Source organism: Scyliorhinus torazame, chromosome 5 (genome assembly GCF_047496885.1).
Source record: "Scyliorhinus torazame isolate Kashiwa2021f chromosome 5, sScyTor2.1, whole genome shotgun sequence".
NCBI classification, from domain to species: Eukaryota; Metazoa; Chordata; class Chondrichthyes; order Carcharhiniformes; family Scyliorhinidae; genus Scyliorhinus; species Scyliorhinus torazame.
Genome location: NC_092711.1, coordinates 140,156,650 through 140,184,034, shown reverse-complemented (window position 1 = coordinate 140,184,034; position 27,385 = coordinate 140,156,650). Strand labels below are relative to the sequence as shown.

Here is a 27,385-nt window from a genome sequence, read left to right as displayed (position 1 = left end):
TTGTGAATCTTTGGAATTCTCTACCCCAGAGGGCTGTGGGAGCTCAGTCACTGAGTGTGTTTAAAGCAGAGACTGACAATTTCTAAATCCCAATAACACAAAGGGATATGGGGACAGTGTGGGATATAGGCGTATTGAAGGGTGTCATGAAGCACGCTGATGTTATCTGTTGAGTATCTCAACTTGGAACACCAGTTTGCGGAGGTGTGTAGTTTTGATTTGCTTTGGTATGAGGAGAACCCCCAGTGAGAACAGAATGCCCAGTCACCATGGAGCAATTATTCAAGAGTATTTATTAAAGTGAAGAAAAGACAAATACACACAAACAGGACAACTCTACTCTCACACAATTAAAATTCATGAATTACTAAACACCCACAGTGAACGTATCCTTGGTTACAAAATATATCTGCAATCCTGGACTTGGTAACACCTCCCCTGTACCCCAAACAACATCCAAATTAAATAACCAGCTCTAGTTACCACACAATACAGGGATGATACTCAAGTTTGGGAAACCTCCTTCTCTGGTCCAGCAAAGGTATTTCAAACCATCGTCCCGAAGGCTTTCTGCACTGCCTTGGCTCTAAGACTTAGAAACATGTTTGGCTGTCAACTTGGTCTTCAGGCCGGGGGCTGGAACCTGCCTGTCTTTCTCTCTGAGTCTCCTCGATGTTAACTGCCACTCTTTGTCTCTCAGGGTCTGGTCAATTGTACCTTTTTTATTCCTTGATTATGTCTTCTGTGTATTTGGCTGTGTACCCCGATCAACTTCCTTGTCCACATATTAACATATGTATAGCTCATGGACTTTCCCCAATCTTCCATAATCTGTTTGTCTTCCATAAGCCATCCACATTTGATTCTTATCGAAACAGCTGCTCTAAACACGTTACCGGGGAGAGATGCATATCAATTGAGGACTTTGAATATTGTCTACTGCTGTCTCCAGGCAGATTTATGACAATGGCGGAACAGGCTCGATGGGCTGAATGGCCAACCCCTGGACTTATGTTCCAATGATACAAAGATAGGTTGGAAAGTAAATTGTGAAGAGGACATAAGGAGACTGCTAAGGGATATAGATAGGTTAATTGATTGGGCAAATGTCTGCAAAATTGAAAATAATGTGGGGATATGTGAAATTGTCCATTTTGACAGGAAGAATAAAAACAAAGCATTTTGTCTGCATGGTGAGAGATTGCAGAGCTCTGAGATTCAGAGGGATGTGGGTGTCCAAAAGCATGAATCACAAAAGGTGAGTACACAGGTACAGCAAGTAATTAGGAAAGCTACTAGAATGTTATTGTTTATTGTGAGGGGAATTGAATACAAAAGTAGGGAGGATATGCTTCAGTTACACAGGACATTGGTGAGACCACATCTGGAGCACTGTGTACAGTATTGGTCTCATTTAAGGAATGATGTCAATGTGTTGGAAGCAGTTCAGAGAAGGTTTACTGGACTCGTACCTGGAATTGGAGGCTGGTCTTATGAGGAATGATTGGACAGGCTGGGCTTGTGTCCGATGGAGTTTAGGTGATTTCTCTCAAACTAAAAGAAATTAGTTGAAAGGAAGAAATGGTTGAGAAGTAAAATGGTTTATTAAACTCACATTTCAAACATGACCGTGAAAACTGCTGTCCATCAAATTTTGCTACGGTGCGACTGAGAAATTGCTTTCTCACAAAACTTTACCCATTGCCATGGAAACTGGACTAGGAACGCTGCCCAGATTTTCATACCAACAAAATGTGTCCTTGCTTCTGCCTGGCCTGTTTTAATCGGATCATTCCCATGCTATTCAGCAGTTTTCACGGTCATGTTTGAAATGTGAGTTTAATAAACCATTTTACTTCTCAACCATTTCTTCCTTTCAACTAATTTCTTTTAAAAAGCTAGATTTCTAGCAGTAACTCAATATCTTCTCACCTCCAAACACCCTTTCACTGTGAGCTTCTTGGAAAATTTGTGCCAGGTATTCACAACAAGGCTCAAAGTGCATCAGCCCATTGCAGGCAAAGTGGTGAGATGGTACTGGGACAGCACCGTGGTTAGCACGGCAGCCTCACTGTGTCAGGGGCACTGGTACGATTCCGACCTCAGGGGCTGTGTGTGTGTAGAGTTTGCACTTTCTCCCTGTGGCTCCGTGGGTTTCCTCCCAAAGTCCAAATATGTGCAGGTTAGGTGGATGGCCATTCTAAATTGTTCCTTAGTGTCCAAAAGGTTAGCTGCGGTTATGGGGAGAGGGTTGGTGCAGATTCGATGGGCTGAATGGCCTACTTCTGCACTGTAGGAATTCCATGAGACCAGCCAGTCCAGCAGAAAGAAACCATCAACCATCCACATTGACCACCTGTCAGAATGAACAGAATGCAGTCCTGGATGTAACCGAGAGCAGAAACAATAGCAGCTGAATCCAACGCCTGGAGTCACTTGTGAATTTGTTGGTGAATCAGCAGATGCAATGCATCACAAAATTCCTTCCCACGTTGAGAGCAGATAAATGGCCTCTCCTCAGCGAAAACATGTCAGTGTCTCTGCAGGTGGGATGGATCACTGAATGCCTTGATCTACTCAGAGGAGGTGTATGGCTTCTCCCTGGTGTGAATCCGCTGGTGTGTCTGTAGGTTGGATAAATGATTGAATCCCTTCTCACACTGAGAGCAGGTGAACGGCTTCTCCCCAGTGTGAATTCGCTGGTGTCTCCGCAGGTGAGATTACCGAGTGAATCCCTTCTCACACTGAGAACAGTTAAACGGCCTCTCCCCAGTGTGAACTCGCTGGTTTGTCTGCAGACTGCTTGACTGAGTGAATCCCTTCCCACACACAGAGCAGGTGAACGGCTTCTCCCCAGTGTGACTTCGCTGGTGCTTCTGCAGGCTGCCTGACTGAGTGAATCCCTTCCCACACTGAGAACAGTTAAACGGCCTCTCCCCAGTGTGAACTCGCTGGTGTCCCTGCAGGCTGCCTGACAGACTGAATCCCTTCCCACACACAGAGCAGGTGAACGGCCTCTCCCCAGTGTGAACTCGCTGATGTCTCTGCAGGCTGCCTGACTGAGTGAATCCCTTCCCACACTGAGAGCAGGTGAACGGCTTCTCCCCAGTGTGAACTCGCTGATGTCTCTGCAGGTTGCCTGACCGACTGAATCCCTCCCCACACTGAGAACAGTTAAATGGCTTCTCCCCAGTGTGAACCCGCTGGTGTGCCTGCAGGCTGCCTGACTGAGTGAATCCCATCCCACACTGAGAGCAGGTGAATGGCCTCTCCCCAGTGTGAACTTGCTGGTGTCTCTGCAGGCTGCATGACTGAGTGAATCCCTCCCCACACTGAGAGCAGGTGAACGGCTTCTCCCCAGTGTGAACTCGCTGGTGTCCCTGCAGGTTGCCTGACTGAGTGAATCCCTTCCCACACACAGAGCAGGTGAATGGTCTCTCCCCAGTGTGAGCTCGCTGGTGTCTCTGCAGGTTGCTTGACTCAGTGAATCCCTTCCCACACACAGAGCAGGTGAATGGTCTCTCCCCAGTGTGACTTCGTCGATGGGCTTCCAGCGCAGATGGGAATCTGTATCCCTTCCCACAGTCCACACATTTCCATGGTTTCTTCATTTTATGTGTCTCCTTACATCTCTTCAGGCCAATGATATTCAGGTCCCAAGGAATCGTGTGACTCTGTCAGATCGAGACGTGATGTTTGAGATTTCTGTCTGTAATTCCTCCTCTCCCAATACCCTGTAAAAACAAGTTACAAAAGTCATCACTGTCAGTACAGGATAGAAATTCAGAACAGACAATTCTAATTTTTATGGAACATTCTTTCCTCTCTCATTCCCCCCAAGCTGTAAATCTCCATCCCACACACTCTCCCTCCATTCTCACTCTGCTGTATCTAATATTCACCCTCCCAATTCTCCTGAAGGTGCTGATTCAGGCTGATTGACAGATCCATGCTCACTGCTTCCTGTCCTGGACACAGAGAACATAACAAATAGGAGCTGCAGTTGGCCATTCAGCCCATCGAGCATGCTCCACCATTCAATGAGATCATTGGCCGATCGACCTCAGCACCATTTTCCCACACATATCCCTTCATGCCTTCAATATCTAGAATCTTCCCAATCTTATTCTTGAATATATGCGAAGACTGGGGCTCCATAGTCCTCTGGATTAGAGAATTCCAGAGCTTCACCACATCCTTGAGTGAAGAAATCCCTCCTCATCTCAGCTGTCTCTCCATTTTCCTGCCGGTTCCCCATAACCCTCGACTCCCTCGTCAATCAGAAATCTGTCCAACTTGGCCGTGAATATATTCAATGACCTCCAGACTCCACTTGTCCCTGTGGAAGAGAAATCCAGAGACTAACAACCCTCTGAGGAAAAAGATGACTGGAATGGGACCGATCCGAGACTTACAGAATAGCTCGACAGGGAGCTGGCATCAACTCAAGTTGTCATTTAATGACTCTATGTCTTGAAATATATAATGTAGCTACACTACTATATTTCAAAACTAGAAATAATAATAACCATACTTTATTACAGAACCACAAATAATATGTCCAATCTGTGCCATCTAACAACACAACACTGTCATAACATACACCAGTATATCATGGTGCAGACACACACACACACTGATGGACACACAGCAAGACCAATCAACACACAACACCGCAGCCAATCACCAGTTAGCACACTCACTATATAGACAGAGGGCATCAGAGTTCCCGCTCATTCGGGATGCAGCCTCTCAGAAGGACACAGCTTACAGCACAGATCTTCACCATGTGCTGAGTGCATAGACTGGTTAGGACAGCTAAGTCGCACGTTTCGGCCGCTCCCGGTGGAAGGGACTTTTGGGCTCTTAATAGGAGCCCCATCGGCAATTTTAACGGCAAATAACACTGTGCGGTAATCCAGAAGGGAATCCCTCCCCGGACACGGATGGAAAAAAAGAGAGGAAAGTAGCCGGATTGCGGTGGATCCTCAAGAACAGCGGCCAGGAAGGCAGGCACAAAGCAAGATGGCGTCGGAAGAAGGCAGTTTAATATGGGGCCCTGACCAACAAGAGTTCCTGCGGCGTTGCGTGGAAGAACTCAAAAAGGAGATGAAGAGGGAGCTGTTGGCCCCGATATTACAAGCGATTGAGGGGCTCAAGGAGGAGCAAAAGACCCAGGAACAGGAGCTTCGGGTCGTGAAGGCAAAGGCTGCTGAGAATGAGGACGACATACAGGGCCTGGTGGTGAAAACGGAGATCCACGAGGCACAACACAAAAGATGTGTGGAAAGGCTGGAGGTGCTGGAGAACAATGCGAGGAGGAAGAACTTAAGGATTCTTGGTCTTCCCGAAGGTGCAGAGGGGGCGGACGTCGGGGCATATGTGTGCACGATGCTGCATTCGTTAATGGGATCGGAGGCCCCGACGGGTCCGCTGGAGGTGGAGGGAGCCTATCGAGTTATGGCGCGAAGACCGAGGGCTGGATAAATTCCTCGAGCAATAGTGGTGAGATTTCTCCGATATAAGGACAGAGAGATGGTCCTCAGATGGGCCAAGAAAACTCGGAACAGTAGGTGGGAGAATGCGGTGATCCGCGTGCATCAAGATTGGAGTGCGGAGGTGGCGAGAAGGAGGGCGAGCTTTAATCGGGCCAAGGCGGTGTTGCATAAAAGGTCAAATTCGGAATGTTGCAGCCGGCGAGACGGTGGGTCACACATCTAGGGAAACACCACTATTTCGAAACGGCAGACGAAGCGTGGACATTTATTGTCGAGGAGAAACTGGAGTGAGCGGGCCAGAAGAAAAAGAACGTTTGGGACAAAAGTGGGGGGGTGAATTTGTGGGATGAAGGGGGGAAAAAGGGGAAGAGAAGACTTCCCAGATTGTTAAACCTGCGACCCTGTAACTTCTCTCTCTTCCCCATGTCGTGGGGGAGGGGGTGAGAGAGGATGAGGAGCTGTGGGCGCCGGCCATTGGGGGCGGGGCCAAAGGGGAAGTGCGGGCTTTGTTCCCGCGGTATGGTAATCACGGCGGGAACAGGGAAGCAGGAAGGAGGGGGCCTCGCACAGTGTGAGCCGAGGTCACGGGGGGAAGCCGAGGTCGGCCAGAGTTTGCTGACTTCTGGGAGTAACATGGGGGGTGCAATTACGCTAGCTTGGGATCTAGCGGGGGGGGGGGGTTAACTGGGTTGCCGCTGCTGGGGAGAAGGGGGAGCTGGTATGGGAGGGGGGGGGGGGGGGGGTCGGGGCGGGGGGGCGCCGCCTGGGGGGGATACAGCTACGTGGGAACCGGGTGAGGAGCTGGATTGAAAAAGGAAATGGCTAGTCGTCAAGGGGGTGGGGGGTAAAGAGCCCCCCAACCCGGTTGATCTCGTGGAATGTGAGAGGGCTGAACGGGCCGATTAAGAGGGCACGGGTACTCGCACACCTAAGGAAACTTAAGGCAGATGTGATTATGCTTCAGGAGACGCATCTGAAGCGGACAGACCAGGTTAGACTTCGCAAAGGATGGGTGGGGCAGGTGTTTCATTCGGGGCTAGATGCAAAAAACAGTGGGGTGGCCATACTAGTGGGGAAGCAGGTAATGTTTGAGGCAAAGACTATAGTGGCAGATAGTGGGGGCAGATACGTGATGGTGAGTGGCAAACTGCAAGGGGAGGCGGTGGTATTGGTGAACGTGTATGCCCCGAACTGGGATGATGCCAACTTTATGAGGCGTATGTTAGGACGCATCCCGGACCTAGAGGCGGGAAAGTTGGTAATGGGTGGAGACTTTAATACGGTGCTGGACCCAGGGCTGGACCGATCGAGGTCCAGGACCGGAAGGAGGCCGGCTGCAGCTAGGGTGCTTAAGGATTTTATGGTGCAGATGGGAGGAGTAGATCCCTGGAGATTTAGTAGACCTAGGAGTAAGGAGTTTTCGTTTTTCTCCTATGTACAGGTATTTTCACGAATAGATTTTTTTGTTTTGGGAAGGGCACTGATCCCAAAGGTGACGGGGACGGAGTACACGGCTATAGCCATCTCGGATCATACTCCACACTGGGTGGACCTGGAGATAGGGGAAGAAAAACAACAGCTTCCACCCTGGAGAATGGACATGGGATTATTGGCAGATGAGGGGGTGTGTTTAAGGGTGAGGGGGTGTATTGAAAGGTACTTGGAAATTAATGATAATGGGGAGGTACAGGTGGGAGTGGTCTGGGAGGCACTGAAGGCAGTGGTTAGAGGGGAGATGATATCTATTAGGGCACATGAAGGAAAGCAGGAGGGTAGGGAAAGGGAGCTGTTGTTGAATGAACTGCTGAGGGTGGACAGGCAATACGCGGAGGCACCGGAGGAGGGACTATACAGGGAAAGGCAAAGGCTACATATAGAGTTTGACTTGTTGACTACGAGTAAAGCAGAGGCACAGTGGAGGAAGGCACAGGGTGTACAGTACGAATATGGGGAGAAGGCGAGTAGGTTGTTGGCCCACCAACTGAGGAAAAGGGGAGCAGCGAGGGAGATAGGGGGGTGAGAGATGAGGAGGGGGAGATGGAGCGGAGAGAGTGAATGGAGTGTTCAAGGCATTTTATGAAAGATTATATGAAGCACAGCCCCCGGACGGGAAGGAGAGAATGATGTGCTTTCTGGATCAGCTGGAATTTCCTAAGGTGGAGGAACAGGAGAGAGTGGGGCTGGGAGCACAGATTGAGACAGAGGAAGTAGTGAAAGGGATTGGAAGCATGCAGGCGGGGAAGGCCCCGGGACCAGACGGATTCCCAGTTGAATTCTATAAGAAATATTTGGACTTGCTGGCCCCGCTACTGATGAGAACCTTTAATGAGGCGAGGGAAAGGGGGCAGCTGCCCCCGACTATGTCAGAGGCAACGATATCGCTCCTCCTAAAGAAGGAAAAAGACCCGCTGCAATGCAGGTCATACAGGCCTATTTCCCTCCTGAATGTGGATGCTAAGATCCTGGCCAAGGTAATGGCAATGAGGATAGAGGATTGTGTCCCGGGGGTGGTCCATGAGGACCAAACTGGGTTTGTGAAGGGGAGACAGCTAAATACAAATATACGGAGGCTGCTAGGGGTAATGATGATGCCCCCACCAGAGGGGGAAGCGGAGATAGTGGTGGCGATGGATGCCGAGAAAGCATTTGATAGAGTGGAGTGGGATTATTTGTGGGAGGTGTTGAGGAGATTTGGCTTTGGGGACGGGTATATCAGGTGGGTACAGTTGCTGTATAGGGCCCCGATGGCGAGCGTGGTCACGAATGGACGGGGGTCTGATTATTTTCGGCTCCATAGAGGGACGAGGCAGGGCTGTCCTCTGTCCCCGTTATTGTTTGCACTGGCGATTGAACCCCTGGCCATGGCACTGAGGGGTTCCAGGAAGTGGAGGGGAGTACTTGGGGGGGGGGGGGGGGGGGGGGGGAGAAGAACACCGGGTATCTCTATATGCGGACGATTTGTTGCTATATGTGGCGGACCCGGCGGAGGGGATGCCAGAGATAATGCGGATACTTGGGGAGTTTGGGGATTTTTCAGGGTATAAACTGAACATGGGGAAAAGTGAGTTATTTGTGGTGCACCCGGGGGAGCAGAGCAGAGAGATAGAGGATTTACCGTTGAGGAAGGTAACAAGGGACTTCCGGTACCTGGGGATCCAGATAGCCAAGAATTGGGGTACATTACATAGGCTTTATTTTACACGGTTGGTGGAACAGATGGAGGAGGATTTCAAGAGATGGGACATGGTGTCCTTGTCATTGGCAGGTAGGGTGCAGGCGGTTAAAATGGTGGTCCTCCCGAGATTCCTTTTTGTGTTTCAGTGCCTCCCGGTGGTGATCACGAAGGCTTTTTTCAAAAGAATTGAAAAGAGCATTATGAGTTTTGTGTGGGCTGGGAAGACCCCGAGAGTGAGGCGGGGATTCTTGCAGCGTAGTAGGGACAGGGGGGGGGGCTGGCACTACCGAGCCTAAGTGAGTACTACTGAGCCGCCAATGTTTCAATGGTGTGTAAGTGGATGGGAGAAGGGGAGGGAGCGGCCTGGAAGAGAATGGAGAGGGCGTCGTGCAAGGGGACTAGCCTGCAAGCAATGGTGACGGCGCCGTTGCCGTTCTCACCAAAGAAATACACCACAAGCCCGGTGGTGGTGGCGACATTGAAAATTTGGGGGCAGTGGAGACGGCATAGGGGAGGAACGGGAGCTTCGGTGCGGTCCCCGATAAGAAACAATCACAGGTTCGTTCCGGGGAGAATGGATGGGGGATTTGGAGCATGGCAAAGAGCTGGGGTAGTACAATTAAGAGATCTATTTGTAGACGGGACGTTTGCGAGTTTGGGAGCGCTGACGGAGAAATATGGGTTGCCCCAAGGGAATGCATTTCGGTACATGCAATTGAGGGCTTTTGCGAGGCAACAGGTGACGGAATTCCCGCAGCTCCCGACGCAGGAGGTGCAGGATAGAGTGATCTCAGAGACATGGGTGGGGGATGGTAAGGTGTCGGACATATACAGGGAGATGAGGGACGAGGGGGAGATCATAGTAGATGAGCTGAAAGGGAAATGGGAAGAAAAACTGGGGGAGGAGATTGAGGAGGGGCTGTGGGCGGATGCCCTACGTAGGATAAACTCATCGTCCTCGTGTGCCAGGCTAAGCCTGATACAATTTAAGGTGCTACACAGGGCGCATATGATTGGAGCACGGCTTAGTAAATTTTTTGGAGTCGAGGATAGGTGTGCGAGATGCTCGAGAAGCCCAGCGAATCATACCCACATGTTCTGGTCATGCCCGGCACTACAGGGGTTCTGGGTGGGGGTGGCAAGGGTGCTTTCGAAGGTGGTGGGGGTCCGGGTCGAACCAAGCTGGGGGTTGGCTATATTTGGGGTTGCAGAAGAGCCGGGAGTGCAGGAGGCGAGAGAGGCTGACGTGTTGGCCTTTGCGTCCCTTGTAGCCCGGCGCAGGATATTGTTAATGTGGAAGGAAGCCAAACCCCCGGGGGTGGAGACCTGGATAAACGATATGGCAGGGTTCATAAAGTTAGAACGGATTAAGTTTGTGTTAAGGGGTTCGGCTCAGGGGTTCACCAGGCGGTGGCAACCGTTCGTCGACTACCTCACAAAAAGATAGAGGGAATGGAAAAGAAGTAGATAACAGCAGCAACCCAGGGGGGAGGGGGAGGGAGGAATCGGACGGACTCTCAGGGATGTTATTGTATATGTATAGGTATTTGGTATATGTAATTGTATATTGGATTGTTGGACTGTATTTTTGGAGAGTATTTATCTTGGACAAGGCAGTTGCCATTTAGTTTAATTTTGTTTTTTTGTTTTTGTTTATATATATTATTTATTTATTTGTTTAAAACTGGCCACGGTTATTTATATTGCTTTATTGTTGTGTAAAAGAAACACTACGTATTGTTATGTTTGGCCAAAAAAACTTGAATAAAATATATATTTTTTTTTAAAAGAACTTTTTAGACCTACCTGCAAGTGATCTGCCTTCCACCAGCACACAGCCATCCCGCAAACTGGACAGCGTCCGCCCGCCGCTCCGCATCACCGGTAACCTAGGGGCCAACTGGAAGATATTCAAACAACGCTTCCAGCTCTACCTTGAAGCCACAGACCGGGAAGCTGCCTCAGACACCAGGAAGATCGCTCTCTTGCTATCCACGGCCGGGGAACATGCCATCCACATTTTCAATTCTCTCACCTTTGCTGATGGTGAAGATAAATCAAAATTCAAGACGGTCCTCCTCAAGTTTGACAGTCACTGCAACATCGAGGTGAATGAAAGTTGAGCGCTATGTATTCCAACAGCGTTTGCAGGGTAAGGATGAACCTTTCCACTCCTTTCTCACCCACCTCCGCATCCTTGCGCAGTCCTGTAATTACGGGCCCACCTCTGACTCCATGATACGCGTCCAGATTGTTTTTGGTGTTCAGTCGGAACCCTACGCCAGCAGCTCCTTAAGGTAAAGCAGCTCACCCTAGCGACTGCCATCGAGACCTGCTTGCTACACGAACACGCCATTAGTCGGTATTCCCACATCCAAGCGGCTGAAACGGCGCGGCAAGATCCCCACGAGGCAGAACGGGTCCAAGCAAATCCAGGGCCTCAGCCTGAATGAGGGCAGCCATTTTGCGCACTTTTTGCGGACTCCTGTGCTTGTGCGCACCGAACGAGGGGACGGTGACGTCGACGAACGTACTGCGCAGGCGCACACCACATACGACTGCACAGCGCATGCACGGTGGCACAGCGAACGAGGCGACGGCGACGTCGACGAACGTACTGCGCAGGCGGGCACCATGTACGACCGCATCGCGCAAGCGCGGTGGCGCAGCGAATGTACTGACGCTACAATGTGCGGCAACAGTGGCTCCGCCCACTTAAAGCGGCAATGCCCTGCCAAACCCCAACAATGCCTGAGATGTGGCAAATTTGGCCACTATGCTGCTTTCTGCAGATCAGCTCAGCCTGCCAACTCGTCGCTCCAGCCAGCCTCGCAGGAATGTCCGGGTCATTCAACCCACGGTCACCGAGTCCGATTCGGACCTGCTACTCGATATTGACACCGAGGACCCGAAGGTGCCTTTTCGAGTCGGTATCGTTACAAAAAACAGGGTGTCCCCAAAGCAAAGAATCCAGCCTCTATCGGTATACAGCATCGATCCAGACTATAAGTGGTGTGCCCCTATTACGGTCATCGGTCCCAAATATGATTCCGCCTAGACACTGGTGCCTCCGCCAATCTCAATGCGCGGTCTGACCTCCAAAGCCTTTGTGTCAAACTGGTCAGCCTGCCAGCTATTAAATTATAATGGCAATGCCATTGCTGCCAGCGGCTCATGCCAACTTGAAGTGACGCACAGGTCTCGCAAAGCCATCCTTCCCTTTTTAAATCGTGGGCTCCTCGAAAGCCTCCCTGTTTGGCGCGCAGGCATGCAAGCTGTTGAACCTAGTTCAGAGAGTTCCCTCGCTCTCTCTCCTGCTGACGCATCTGCCTTTCAGGACACTGACTTCAGGGCGCAGCTCGATGCCATTATCAACCAGTACCATGATGTCCTTGTGGGCATGGGCACGCTCCCGTACACCTACAAGGTTTTATTAAAACCGGATGCCACGCCTGTGGTGCACGCAGCTCGCAGGGTCCCAGCACCCCTTAAGGACCGCCTCAAGCAGCAGCTGCAGGACCTCCAGAACCAAGGAGTGATTTCCAAAGTCACGGAACTGACCGACTGGGTCAGCTCCATGGTGTGTGTGTAAAAAAGCTTTCCGGCGAATTGAGAATTTGCATTGATCCCAAGGATCTAAATCGCAATATTATGAGAGAGCACTATCCAATTCCCAAGGGCGAAGAGCTCACATGTGAGATGGCTCAGGCCAAGCTCTTTACCAAACTCGATGCCTCAAAAAGGATTCTGGCAAATCCAGCTGGATAAATCCAGCAGGAAACTCTGCACATTTCACACCCCCTTTGGCAGATATTGTTACAACAGGATGCCTTTTGGGATCATATCTGCATCAGAAGTGTTCCATAGGATTATGGAACAAATGATGGAAGGCATTGAAGGTGTTCGCGTCTATGTCGATGACATAATCATTTGGTCCACCACCCCGCAGGAGCATGTTAGTCGCCTCCAGCGCGTATTCAGACGTATACATGAGCATGGCCTCCTCCTCAACAGGGCCAAATGCTCTTTTGGTCGGACGGAATTCAAGTTCCTCGGGGATCACATCTCCCAATTGGGTGTGCAGCCGGATGCGGACAAGGTAGCTGCCATCACAGCTATAAAAACACCAGAGGACAAGAAGACAGTCCTCCGATTTTGGGGCATGGTCAATTTTTTAGGGGAATTCATCCCTCACCTCGCCTCTCACACCACGGCTCTCAGGAACCTGGTCAGGAAGACGACAGACTTTCAATGGCTCCCTGCCCACGAGCGCGAATGGAGAGAACGCAAGACAAAACTGACCACAGCCCCGGTCTTAGCTTTCTTTGATCCAGCAAAGGAGACCAAGATTTCGACCGATGCCAGTCAATCCGGCACTGGGGCAGTGCTCCTTCAATGTGAGGAGGCCTCATCATGGGCCCCCGTTGCATATGCGTCACGTGCGATGACCCCCACGGAGCAGCTCTACGCGCAGGTAGAAAAGGAGTGCCTGAGCCTTCTGACCGGTGTGGTTAAGTTTCATGATTATGTGTATGGACTTCCTCAATTCACCGTCGAGACCGACCATCGCCCGCTGGTCAATATAATACAGAAAGACTTGAACGACATGACGCCTCGCCTCCAGCGTATTCTTCTCAAGCTCCGGCGATACGACTTCCAGCTGGTGTACACCCCAGGCAAAGACCTCATCATTGCTGACGCTCTCTCCAGGGTAGTCAACACTCCATGTGACCCAGCGGGATATGTCTGCCAGGTTGACGCCCATGTGGCATTCGCGGCCTCCAATCTACCTGCCACGGATGAACGCCTCGTCCAAATTCGCCGCGAGACGGCGGCTGACCCCTTGCTACAGCGTGTCATGAGCCACCTAACGGACGGGTGGCTCAAGTGCCAATGCCCTCAATTCTATAATGTCAGAGATGGTCTGGCGGGAGTAGACGGGGTTCTTCTAAAACTGGACCTCATTGTCATCCCGCATTGCATGCGCCAGCTTGTCCTGGAACAACTACACGAGGGCCACCTTGGCGTGGAAAAGTGCCACCGACGGGCCCGAGAGGCAGTGTACTGGCCCGGCATTAATGAGGACATAGCCAACACAGTGCTCAACTGTCCCACTTGTCAGCGCTTCCAGCCAGCCCAACCACGCGAGACCCTGCAGCCCCATGAGTTGGTCACGTCACCATGGTGGGCATCAATCTGTTCCACGCGCTGGGTAGAAACTATGTCCTGATCGTGGACTACTTTTCAAATTGCCCGGAAGTGATACGGTTGCACGACCTCAACTCGTCTGCAGTCATTCGTGCATGTAAAGAAACCTTTGCTCAACACGGCATCCCGCTCACGGTTATGTCGGACAATGGCCCTGCTTCGCCAGCCAAGAATGGTCCAACTTTGCCAGGCGGTACAATTTTCCCCATGTGACACACAGCCCCCTGTACCCTCAATCCAACGGCAAAGCGGAGAAGGGAGTACATATAGTCAAACGGCTCCTATGCAAGCCTGCCGATGCTGGGTCCGATTTCTACCTTTCCTTGCTGGCCTATCGCTCCGCTCCACTGTCCACTGGCCTGTCGCCAGCCCAGTTACTCATGGGTCGTACCCTGAGGACGACGGTGCCGTCCATCCATGTCCCAGACCTCGACCACTTTCCGGTCCTTCGCCGAATGCAGCTGTCTCGTGCACAGCACAAGGCAACTCATGACTCCCGTGCAGCTGATCTCCCTGCTCTGGCCCCAGATTACAACGTCCGCGTCCATCTTCCGGATGGTGGCTGGTCTGCAACTGCTGTTGTCCTTCGGCTGGTGCCCCCCTCCCCCCACTCGTTCCTGGTTCATCTACAGGATGGCTCTATTCTGCGCCGCAATCGACGCGTCCTTCGTCTCGTTCCACACTCGCCACGTGATCCTGCCATGGGCTATGCAGAGCTCCCTGTCACTCTGCCTCCCCCTGACTTTGACGCAGTCAAGCCCGCTCCTGAACCGGCGGCTCTCGACCCACCCTTGAGGCGGTCAACCAGAATTTGTCGCCCACCTGAGACTAAATTTATGAACTTTTCGAAATTATGGACTCTCTCAATTGTCTCGTTGCTTTGTTTGATCGTTTCCCTGGTTTGTATATAGTGTTGATCTCGTTACTCTTGTTGCAAACTGCTTCTCTGCACCAGGCACCTTCCCATGTAAATAGCTTAAGTTCTCGTGTACCTAGTCCTGTAAATATGTCTTCGCACCCCACACGTAGTTTGGAACATTCTCACCACACATTATTTATTGCCACACACATACATTTCTTTATAAAAAGGGGGATGTCATAACATACACCAGTATATCATGGTGCAGACACACACACTGATGGACACACAGCAAGACCAGTCAACACACAACACCGCAGCCAATCACCAGTTAGAGCACACTCACTATATAGACAGAGGGCATCAGAGTTCCCGCTCATTCGGGATGCAGCTTCTCAGAAGGACACAGCTTACAGCACAGATCTTCACCGTGTGCTGAGTGCATCGACTGGTTAGGACAGGCATAGGTCTTTAATTTAATCTAACATTGTGTTAACCCACAGTGAAAGTATGTTCAACAGTTTCTAACTTAATAAAATAGTGTTGTACTATTTTAAGTGTTGGTGGCCTGTATGTGTTCCACGGATCCAGAGCACCCAACACAACAAAACACATATCTCTGTCTGATATTATATCTCTCCATAGCAAGATGGCGCCAGAGTGTGGCGACCCTGTGCAAGTTCTCTCCACAGATCCTCTTATAAGCTTACTAACCTTTTAAAAGTTAATTCTAACAATAATTCCCGTACCAGCCTCCCCGAACAGGCGCCAGAATGTGGCGACTAGGGGCTTTTCACAGTAACTTCATTGCGGTGATAATGTAAACCGACTTGTGACAATAAAGATTATTATCTCTAACCTTTCTCTTTTATGTTCTCTTGCAGGTCTGAAGCTCTTCACATGATGATTTTGGGGGTTTTCCCTCAGTCTGGTCTCAGTAAATAGACCAAGTCGGATTGTAGGTAAAATCTATTTTATTCTAAACAGCTTGCAAGCCTGACTTTCTCTGATAACAGCAGGACACCACACCAGAGTTCCTGAGATTTCCCGAGCAAGTGAGAACAAAGACACAAAGCATCTTGTTTCATATACATCAATGTAGCATCAAGTTACACACACACACGACCAAATAAGGTAACAATGGCAAATGTCAGCTTTTCATCGGTTTTCCCACATTCCTTGACCTAGCCATATAAGGGGAGCTTTGCAATTACTGACCCCAATAGGTTCATCTCACATTCCTTAACCTTGAGGCCCCTTTCTCCCAGTATCCCCTGCAACAAAGAAATGGTCCCAGTGGCTGCCCATCCCCCTCTTCATGCTTTGCGAAATCCCAGTTACAGGCAATTCCAGACTGCCACCCATTTTCTCCAGCCTAAGGTCCGCTACCCTATGCCTCTATTCTCCTGTATTAGGATCTGCTCCGAACTTTGCCTAACCACTTATAGCTACTTATCCCATTCTAACACCATGCTCTTTTGTTCAATTCCTCACACATATCTTCTCTCCTGCAGTACTACACTCCATATGCTCACCCATTGCCTGTGCCGATGTATTTACATTGTGTATTTATGTATGTTTTTTCATGTATGGAATGATCTGCTGGACTGCACACAGAACAATACTTATCACTGTACCTCGGTACACATGACAATAAAATGAATCCAATATTAATTACTGTCCCCTTAAATGTCAGCCACCTCCTGGGGTAACCAGCCCTTTAATTGTGAACATTGGGAAAGAGAGCATCCTTTTAGCCAGACAAATAAATGTGTCAAGCTGAGGGAGTCTTTAAGAGAGAGAGAGACCTGGGCCAAGCTTTGCAGAGTCTGCACCCTCCCTGGATTCACTTCCTTTCCCTTCAGTTGCTGCAAGTGACCAATTGAAGGTGAGAATGAGAAAAGAAATGGAAAGGGGGAGGAAAGAAAGTGTTTGACTCACAGGTGCTGGAGGCAGGAGGGAGTTTCAGTCCGTGAGCAGCTCAATATCCAGCCACACAAAGCCCGCGCGCTGGTTCACTGGAGGACCAGAGTCCTGCCGGTCCGACAAGTCTTCCCTTTGACCTGAGCCGGGCTGAAGGTCTGAATTGAAGGCGCGTGCGCATGTTTTGGGGGTGATGCGCATGTGCAGGTTGGGTGGGGACAGGGACAAAGCGGCGCACTGACTGTTGTGTGTCCGGGTCTTCCAGCCTTTCCCATTGGTCACCAGCTCAGCGCGGTTGGAAGGAAAAGTCTCTCTCACCCCCACGTGGGGTTCCGCCCCTCATTGTCTGTCAGCGGCGGATTGACCAATGGGAAACCGGGAGGACCGGAAGGACTCTGCTCCTCCAGCCAATTAAAGCTTCCCCATTGTCTGAATGCGGAAGCTGAACAATGAGCAAAGCTGCTGCTTCGCTGTCTGAGTGAAGACTGAGCTTCGCACAGACTGAAACCTCCTCCTGTCTCCAACATCTGTGAGTAAAACACTTTCTTTTTTCCCCCTTTGGCAATATCAAGGCAGATATTGCCAAAGCAATGATGCGCATGGTGGACGAGTCCACCCCCTTCCAGGTGGAGAGCGACATGTCAGAGGTTGCCCTCAACGCCTCCAAGATTCGACACTCCTCAGTCAAAAAAGCTCAATCCATTGTGGAAGCTGTGTGGCACTGGAGGCACTACCTCGCTGGTAGGAGGTTCACCCTCGTCAAGTGCGAACGGTCGGTGGCCTTCATGTTCAACAATGCACAGCGGGGCAAGATCAAGAATGATAAAATCTTGAGGTGGAGGATCGAACTCTCCACCTGGAATTACGATATCGTGTATCGTCCTGGGAAGCTCAATGAGCCCCTAGATGCCCTGTCCCACTCCTTTGCAAGGCCACTAACGAGACCCGTCATGACCTCCTATTTGTTTTCCCTAGGAAATCCACCTCCGGGGTCTCGCTTCCGTCCTGGCTGATGACACCGGGGACTGTACTGCTCCGAAAACACGTGAGTAGCCATACGTCCGACCCCCTGGTCGAGAGGGTCCAGCTCCTTCACGCCAACCCCCAGTATGCCGATGTGGCGGACCACGACGGCCGACAAGATAGTCTCACCGGGACCTGGCACCGACAGGTTCCCCTACGACCATCACCTACCCCTACCCTACACCGAACAGCGCCCCCGCCCCTGCATGGCCTACACACCCCTCCTGCACCCCTTCCCCCCATCACCGATCTACAGGGATGAAGCTCCAGAAGACACGCTCCTGGAGTCAACACCCGTGCCTGCAGCGACGAATTCAACACCCGTGCCCACAACGACGAGTTCAATACCTGTGTCGCAGCGAAACCAGAGCTCAGGCGGTCGCAGCGAACACTCAAGGCGCCAGACAGACTCAACCTGTGAGCAACTTCACCCCCGCTGAACTTCAATTTTTTTAAAGGGTGAAAGTGGTGAATGCATTACAGCAACCATTCACCACTGTATTACATTACATTACATTGTACTATGTTGATGTCCTTGTGGGCTCCGCCCCTGGCTCCACCCCCTCGAGGGAGGTATATAGATCTGCTGCCCTGCAGGCAGCTCTCAGTACAGAGCAGCCGCAGGCACAGTTCCAGCTGATTAAAACCACTGTTCACTTCAACTCTCCGCCTCATGTGAATTGATGGTCGCATCAAGGAAATTGTAACCACCACTGTAAATAAGGCAAGATAAAGAACAACAATGTATGTACGCAAACAATTGAACCCGACCGATGTGTAAATATGTCTCTTTATCCTCTGTCTCCTACTGTTTTTCCATTCTTATCCTTGTTCTATACACCACAAAAAAAATCAATAAAAACATATTTAAACATGTTTTTATTGGCATTTTCAATTCTGGATAGTTGCGTTTCGTGTCCATCATTGTGCAGTACATGTAACATTTTCCTGTCTATTTACATTTTGTCACCATCTATCTCAGTGCTCTGTCTTCACTCCCCCTCCTGCCCCAACACCCCCCTCCAGTTCACATGGGTGGGGTGCCACCCCTCCCTTCCGCGCTCTCCCCTTCTCCCCCCTCTTTTCCCTTGTGTTTTCTGCCGCGTCTGCCTTGCGGTTGGGTGAGGGGGGTGGGGGATCTTCTGCCTGTCCCCCTTGGTGGCGTCCCCTTCATTCCCTCTGGTTCCCTCTTTTCTTCCCCCCCCCCCCCCCTGCTCGTGCGTTCCTGGTCGTTTCTTTCTAGTTTTCTTTCTCTCTCATCGTTGTTGGCTTCTAACAGGTTTTGGAACAAGCCGACGAACTTCCCCCAAGTATCCAGGAGGCCTTCTTCTGACCCTCTGACGTACTTAATCTTCTCCAGATCAGGACAGCAAGCCAGTCTGCAGCTTTGGGTGGTGCTGCCGATAGGGGGGAAGTCAGGGCCTCGGCGTGGACCCCATTACGGGGGAACCACCAGTTCGCCCCAGGAAGAACAGGTGGGGGGTTTTCGGGGTGGCACAGGGCAGGGATACGAAAGTTGGGGGACCTGTTTGTGGACGGGAAGTTCGCGAGCTTGGGTGAGCTGGAGGCGAAGTACGGGCTCCCCCCGTGCAACACCTTCAGGTACTTACAGGTAAGGGCGTTTGCCAGACGGCAGGTGGTGGAATTCCCACGGCTACTGCCACACACAGTACAGGACAGGGTGCTCTCGGGGGGGTGGGTGGGAGTGGGGAAGATCTCGGAAACTTACCAGGTGATGCAGGAGGCGGATGAGGCCTCGGTGGTGGAGTTGAAAGGTAAGTGGGAGGAGGAGTTGGGAGAGGAGATCGAAGAGGGGACGTGGGCAGATGCCCTAGGGAGGGTGAACTCTTCCTCTTCATGTGCGAGGCTCAGCCTCATACAGTTTAAGGTGCTGCACAGGGCACACATGACCGGGACAAGGATGAGCAGGTTCTTTGGGGGTGAGGACAGGTGTGTTAGGTGCTCAGGGAGCCCAGCAATTCACACCCATATGTTCTGGGCATGCCCAGCGCTGGAGGAATTTTGGAAGGGCGTAGCGAGGATGGTGTCGAGGGTGGTAGGATCCAGGGTCAAACCGGGCTGGGGGCTCGCAATATTTGGGGTGGCAGAGGAGCCGGGAGTGCAGGAGGCGAAAGAGGCCGGTATTCTGGCCTTTGCGTCCCTGGTAGCCCGGCGAAGGATTCTCCTTCAGTGGAAAGATACGAGGCCCCCCAAGCGTGGAATCCTGGATCAGCGATATGGCAGGGTTCATTAAATTGGAGAGGGTGAAATTCGCCTTGACAGGGTCGGGACAAGGGTTCTTTAGGCGGTGGCAACTGTTCTTAGACTTTCCGGCAGAACGATAGAAATTGGTCAATGGCAGCAGCAGCTCGGGGGGTGGGGGGGAGTTTACTTTATTTTTGTTTATGTTATTTACACTGGAGGGTCTGAGGGGGTGTATACACCTGTTGTCTTAAGTCGGGGTGTTAATGTTAATTTATTATTTAGGTACGGGGGGAGGGGTTTGGGGGGTTGCTTTTTTAGATTGTGTTTAGTACTTAACCCTGTTGGGTTCTTTTTTCTTTCTCATTTTGTTATTGATATTTTATGAAAACCTTTAATAAAAATTATTTATTTTTTTAAATTAAAAAATGATCTGTTTGAGCTGCTCGCAGAAAAATACTTTTCACTGTACCTATTGTACACGTGACAATAAAGAAATCCAAATAAAGTCAAGGCAGTTCTCCACAAGGGAGCTTTAAGATTCGGTGTGCTGTCTCCGGCCCGCTTGTGGATCACCTTCCGTAAAAGGGACTATATCTTGGACACCCCAGGCGGAGGCGGACAGGTTTCTTTGAGACCAAGGGACTAGGAACTTGTAAATAAGTTAAACTGTTAAAATGTTCTTGTTCTGGGTTGTAGGGGCCTGTATTATCAGTTTGGTTGTAGTTTATTCTAATATTGTTAATAAGTTCCTCTGTGCATCGCTCTCCTCGGTTTTCTTCTTCGTTCTTTTGAGGTGGGACTGGTGCTCATGACCTGGGGGGGTGGGGTAGGGGTTGGGGGGGTGGGTATCTGCTTACTCGGGTACTTTTTTACTTGTCTGGGATCAGGTCTAGATGTTTTGGTGGGTTCAGGGTAGTTGTGGGCCTTGCGTGGGGGGCACCATGCTGGTGTGAAAACCAGTAAACGGAAGAGATGTGGGGGACAAAATGGTGTACGGAGGGCAGGGTTTCATATATTTCCTTCCTTTGGCTTAACTTGAGGGTGGGGTTTGGGAGGGGGGGGTATGGGATAGTTGACAGTCTGAGTTTGAGGTGCTGCGATCTGGGCGTCATTGACAGTGGCAGCCTGGCGGTGGCCTCATTAGGTGCGGCCTGAGGACCCCGGGGAGTTTGGCTCCAACAGAAATATGGCTGATTGTCGGTGGTGATGGTGGGGGGGGGGGGGGGAGCGGGGGGGGGGGGGGGGGGGGCACGGGGGGGGGGGCACGGTGGCAGGAGACCCTCACTCGATTCACAACTTGGAATGTCCGAGGCCTGAATGGCCCTGTCAACAGGTCGCGCACATTTGCTTTTTGACAGACTTGCCTTTTCTTCAGGAGACTCATTTGCAGGTGGCTGACCAGACATAAACTGGCCAGGTAGGTGTATCACTCTAGTCTGATGTGAAGGTGAGAGAGGTGGCTGTAGTGATAAGTAGAAGGGTGTCTTTTTCAACGAAGGAGTTCATTGCGGATCCCAATGGTAGATATGTGTTGGTAAGCAGGCGGTTGGTGGGCTCCCCAGTGGTACTGTGCAATATTTTTGTCCCAAATTGGGACTTTGTGGAACTTATGAGACGGGTTCTGTTCCTGATCCTGGACCTAGATTCGCACAGACTCATTCTGTGGGGAGATTTTAATACAGTCTTGGATCCAGGGTTAGACCAATCAAGCCTGAGGTCTGGGAGGATGTCAGCGATGGCTGGGAGCTGTCAAAATTCATGCAGCTCTTGGCGGGGGGCGGGGGGGGGGGGGGGGGGGGGGGGCAGGCATAGATCCGTTGTGGTTTGGGAGGCTTAAGGCAAGGTAGTTTCCATTTTTTTCACAAGTCCGCATAGATGTTTTTGTTTTGGACAAGTCGCTGATTACTAGACTTGCAGGGACAGAGCACTCAGCTATTGTGGTGTCTGATCACGTCCCTCACTGGGTAGACGTGTGGGAGGAGAAACCGTCCACTTCTAGACCCCAGTGGAGATTAGATGTCGGTCTCCTTGTGAATAAGGGATTATGGAGAGATTGAAAAATGTCATTTGTAATTATATAGATCAGAACGACACTGGTGAGGTCTCCGCCGGGGTGCTGTGGGAAGCATTGAAGGTTGTGGTGAGCCGGATTCCGAATGGAATTTTATAAATGTTTTGGTCCGCTGCTGGGTCCGATAATGGAACGGATGTACAATGAGGCATGGGGAAGGGCTCGCTCCCCCCTACGCTGTCACAGGACTCCATCTCCCTCATACACAAAAAGGATAAGGATCCTGAGCAATGCGGATCTTGCCTTCCGATTTCCTTCCTGAATCTTGATGCAAAGCTTCTGGCCAGGATCCTGGCTGCCCGTATTGAGGGCTGTGTGCCTGAATAGGTTGGAGAGGATCAAGCTGGCTTTGGAAAAGGCAGAGCATTGACATCTAATACTCGGAGGCTACTTGGCGTTAACGTGCTGCCCGCTGGAGGGAATGATGTGGAGGTGGTGCTGTCAATGGATGCTGAGAAGACATTCGACCGAGTGGAGTGGGCATACATATTTGACGTTTTGGAACGGTTTGGGTTTGGGCAGGGATTTGTGCACTGGGTTCAATTGTTATATACAGCCCCCAAGGCAAGCACCTCCACTATCGGGGTTAGTGATGAATACTTTACTCTGCAGCGTGGGACGAGGCAGGGGTGCCCGTTCTCGGCGTTACTATTCGCCCTTGCGATTGAGCCTTTGGCAATGGCTCTTTGGATGTCTGGAGAGTGAAAGGATATCGGGGGGGGGGGGGGGGGGGCGGGGGGCCATCTGGGACTGCAGCTTACAAAGGAAACATGGACACTTGCAAAGACTCAAGGGAAATATGGCCTATACAGGATTCAGGCAAACTCCGAGCCTGAATGTATATTTGCTAAGAGAGAACCAGACAGTATCGAAACCCCCAGCCGATTTGCGTTCTAATGGCCCATTTCTCCCGGGACAAAGAATTCCAGACACATCGGCGCCACTCCCTTCACCCAGGAAGCCCAAACAGCCAACGACAATGACCGCTCAGGACACGCCCAGCCATCAAGGCACCCTCCCCTTTATTGGCTCAAATCGAAGGCAGTAATCAAAGCCTACCGAACTATTGGGTCCAAAGCTAATGACCGCCCAAAAGAGCGCAAAACCCCCCAAAGGATAAAGAGAGACACTGTCATGTGTTCAATCCCTCTTGGCCCTGGCACAGCGGCTCTCTTGGCCCGGCCTACGTCTGAAACCAAGTGTAGCATTGTGACCAGAAGACAAGTTCAAGACCAACGATCGCTACCAGACGGATGAGCCCAGCAGAAACAAAGCCACTTCTTCTTCCCAGCCACGCAAGATCCGAACAAAGGCCTTGTTCATCTGCAAAGAGCCGGTTGTCCTGAAGTTAAGTTTAGGTTATTGTAGTTGTTAGGTGTCGATTAACTTGTAGTGTTTTATGTTGCATGTCAAAGTAATCCCTGTGTGTAAATAAACTATCTTTGGACTTGAACTGACTAACAGGTTGTTTGGTCTTTGATCGATATCCGGTAAAGCCTTGCAGTGGTATCATTTGATACCTGGCGATTCTGAAAAGCAATCTTATCATTAATAACTGCCACATCTAGTTAATTGGGTAACATTATTGTTGCCGATTGGGGGGATAGTATTCCACTCATTAAAAAGAGCAACATTATTGGCAACAGGGGACTGGAGCTTTCCTTATCTGCGGATGACCTCTGTCTGTAAGTTTCCAACCCCTTGGATAAGATCCTGAGAATTCTGAATGAATTCAGCTCCTCCGGGTCCAAGCTTAATTCAGCAGAGAGTGAGATGTTTCTGATTGGCTCCGGAGGGAGGGAGGGACGTTTGAGTGGGCTCCCGTTTTGCCTGGCTAGTAAGAGCTTCCGCTATTTGGGGATTCATGTGGCGCGGGATTGGGCTCAACTTCACAAACTCAATCTGACCTGCTTAGCAAGGGGGATTAAAGAGGAGTTCAAAAGGTGGGACCGTCTGCCTCTATCTTTGTCCGGAAGAGTCCAGACTATTAAGATGGTGATCCAACCGAGGTTCCTCCGAACCTCCCAATCTTTCTGCCCAAATCCTTTTTCAGAAGGATTGACAGACTTGTCTTGGGCTTTGAGTGGGCAGGGAGGGTCCCCCCCTATTAAAAGAGTTTGTCTGGAGAGAAATGGACTCGGGGGTGGCCTGGCTCTTCCCAATTTTCAGTGTTGCTACTGGGACTGCTCCTGTTGTTATGGTCCGAAGATGGTTGTTGGATCAGGGTCAGTATGGTGTAGAGTGGAGGAGGCCTTGTGCAGAGACACTTCCTCAAGGGCATTGGTTTCGGCACCCCTTCCTTTTTTGCCGGGTAGATATTCGTCACACCCAGTGGTGGTTTCCACTTTGAGGGTTTGAAACAAGTGTCGATTACATTTTGGTTTGGAGGGCATGTATAGGAAGGCTCCGATTAGTGAAAATTTAAAAGAAAATAGCTTATTGTCACAAGTAGGCTTCAAATGAAGTTACTGTGAAAAGCCCTAGTTGCCACATTCTGGCGCCAGTTCAGGGAGGTCGGTACAGGAAGTGGTAACCATAGATTCATTCCAGCGAGCTTGGATGCCAGGTTTTAGGAATGGGACCGCTTGGGGATCAAATGGATTTTGGACTTGTTCTTGGGTGGGACGTTTGCAGACCTAACTGAAGTGATGGAGTCCTACCAAATGCCTAGGGGGAATGATGATGTGGAGATGCTGGCATTGGACTGGGGTGAGCACAGTAAGAAGTCTTACAACACCAGGTTAAAGTCCAACAGGTTTGTTTCGAATCACTAGCTTTCGGAGCGCTGCTCCTTCCTCAGGTGAATGGTCAAATTATGACCTGGACTCCACACCATCGGATTCTACGACCCGCCGCGGGCTCAGGGAATCCAGCCCACGGTGTCCCTGTACGCTGATGATCTGTTGGACCCAAAGTCTTCTGTGGGAATATAATGAAACTGCTTCGGAGATTTGGGGCATTTCCGGACTATAAATTGAATTTGGGTAAATGTGAGTGTTTTGTGGTGTGGGGAGGGGGGATTGTCATTTCAGGTGGCAACAACCCACTCATGTATTTGCGAATGCAGGTGGCCCAGGATTGGACGCGGTCTCGTAAGTTGAACTTTACGAGTCTGGTAGGTAGGGTTAGGGCAGATCTACTGAGGTGGGATAGTCTTCCCCATGTTGGCTGGTCGGGTACAGGCGGTGAAGGTGAACATTTTGCTGTGGTTTTTATTTTCATTCCATTGCCTGCTGTTTTTTTTGCCTAAATCATTTTTTAAGGATGGGGATAGGTTGGTTTCATAGTACTTCGGGGCAGGTAAGGTAGCGAGGATTAGGAAGGCAGTACTTCAGAGGGGGTGATAGTTGTGCCTTCCAACTTGTACTATTACTGATCGGTGAATGTAGAGAAGGTGTGAGGTTGGAGTAGGGAGACGGAGGCTTTGTGGGTGAGGATGGAGGCGGTCCTTGTAGGGAGACTAGGTTCTGGGCACTGGCAATGGCACTGCTCCCATTTGCCCCAGGGAGCTATTCGGGGAGTCAAAGGTTGGTACTTTTAGCAAAGGTTGGTATCATGACCAGTACAGGCTTCGAGGGCCGAAGGGCCTGTTCCTGTGCTGCATTGTTCTTTGTCCTATGGTGGTGGCCACACTGAAAATATGGAGGCTATTTCGGCAGCACTTTCGGTGAGGGGTGGGGTCGGGGTTAATGCCAATCCGAGGGGACCATGGGTTGGAGCAAGGGAGAATGGATGCGAGGCTTTGGGGATGGGAGGAAAGAGAGGTGAAGGAGATGAAGGACTTGTTTTTGGAAGGGCAGTTCACAAGTTTGGGGGAGTTGGGCTGGAAGCTTGGATTCCCGTGTGGGGAGGGTTTCAGGTACTTGCAGCTGCTGGACTTTGCAAAAAAGATCTTTCCGACCTTTCCAGTGACACCACCCTCCTCGTTGCTGGTAGTGTTGTAGTCGGTAATGGGGTTGGAGGGTGGAGTAGTCTCGGCGATTCATGGGAGGATCTTGGAAGAAGATTAGGTGTCTTTGGAGGGGGCAAGGCCATGTGGGAGGAGGAGCTGGGGATGGTGCTGCAGAGGGTGACTGCAGTCTGTAACTTAGCGACCAGAACTGCACGCAGTATTCCAGTTGTGGCCTCATAGTGTTTTATACAATTCTAACATTACATCCTTACTTTTACTTTACTGTTTTCTCTGTCGCCTAACTAATGAAGACAGTTGATTTTAAAAATGTTCTCAGGGAATGTACGGGGCATCCATCACCCTATCAGAAGGAAAAAGATCCTCTCCTTTCTTAAGGAGAAAGTCGACATAGCTTTATCACAGGAAACTCATCTGGATGATGAGGATCACTTTAAATTGAGGCGGGATTGGGTGGGGCAGGTTTTTTTGGCCCGCTTTTCATCAAATAGCAGGGGTGTGACAATCCTCATTAATAAAAATATCCCTTTTCATTCGCGGGTGTCATGTCCAGGGTAGCACAGCTTCACAGCTCCAGGGTCCCAGGTTCGATTCCGGCTTGGGTCACTGTCTGTGCGGAGTCTGCACATCCTCCCCGTGTGTGCGTGGGTTTCCTCCGGGTGCTCCGGTTTCCTCCCACAGTCCAAAGATGTGCAGGTTAGGTGGATTGGCCATGATAAATTGCCCTTAGTGTCCAAAATTGCCCTTAGTGTTGGGTGGGGTTACTGGGTTCTGGGGAATAGGGTGGAGGTGTTGACCTTGGGTAGGGTGCTCTTTCCAAGAGCCGGTGCAGACTTGATGGGCCAAATGGCCTCCTTCTGCACTGTAAATTCTATGAAAAAACCTGCGGCAGGGGTTGGTACCTTGGACTTCGATGTTGTGGCCATTTTGGAGACATGGATAGAGCAGGGACAGGAATGGTTGTTGCAGGTGCCAGGGTTTAGATATTTCAGTGAGCTCAGGGTAGGTGGTAAAAGAGGAGGTGGGGTGGCATTGTTAGTCAAGGACCGTATTACGGTGGCAGAAAGGACGTTTGATGAGGACTCGTCTACTGAGGTAGTATGGGCTGAGGTTAGAAACAGCAAAGGAGAGGTCACCCTGTTAGGGGTTTTCTATAGGCCTCCGAAAAGTTCCAGAGATGTAGAGGAAAGGATTGCAAAGATGATTCTGGATCGGAGCAAAAGCAACAGGGTAGTTGTTATGGGGGACTTTAACTTTCCAAATATTGACTGGAAACGCTATAGTTCGAGTACTTTAGATGGGTCCGTTTTTGTCCAATGTGTGCAGGAGGGTTTCCTGACACAGTATGTAGATAGGCGAACGAGAGGCAAGGCCATATTGGATTTGGTACTGGGTAATGAACCAGGACAGGTGTTAGATTTGGAGGTAGGTGAGCACTTTGGTGACAGTGACCACAATTCGATTACGTTTACTTAAGTGATGGAAAGGGATAGGTATCTACCGCAGGGCAAGA

General features: G+C 50.6%; 1 protein-coding gene and 1 long non-coding RNA gene across 2 annotated transcripts in view; one reads left to right on the top strand and one right to left on the bottom strand.

Moving 5' to 3' along the window:
• Window positions 1–276: 276 nt before the first annotated feature.
• Window positions 277–27,385, bottom strand: part of LOC140417941 (uncharacterized) — a 94,240-nt gene continuing 67,131 nt past the window's right edge. The window contains 1 exon segment of the mRNA XM_072501374.1: window positions 277–3,665. Coding sequence (XP_072357475.1) covers window positions 2,574–3,665 — 1,092 coding nt within the window. The 3' untranslated portion in view covers window positions 277–2,573.
• On the top strand, window positions 16,922–18,562 carry LOC140421900 (uncharacterized). The gene is made up of 2 exons (XR_011947158.1): window positions 16,922–17,192; window positions 17,639–18,562. It is a non-coding gene; the product is annotated as an uncharacterized lncRNA (long non-coding RNA).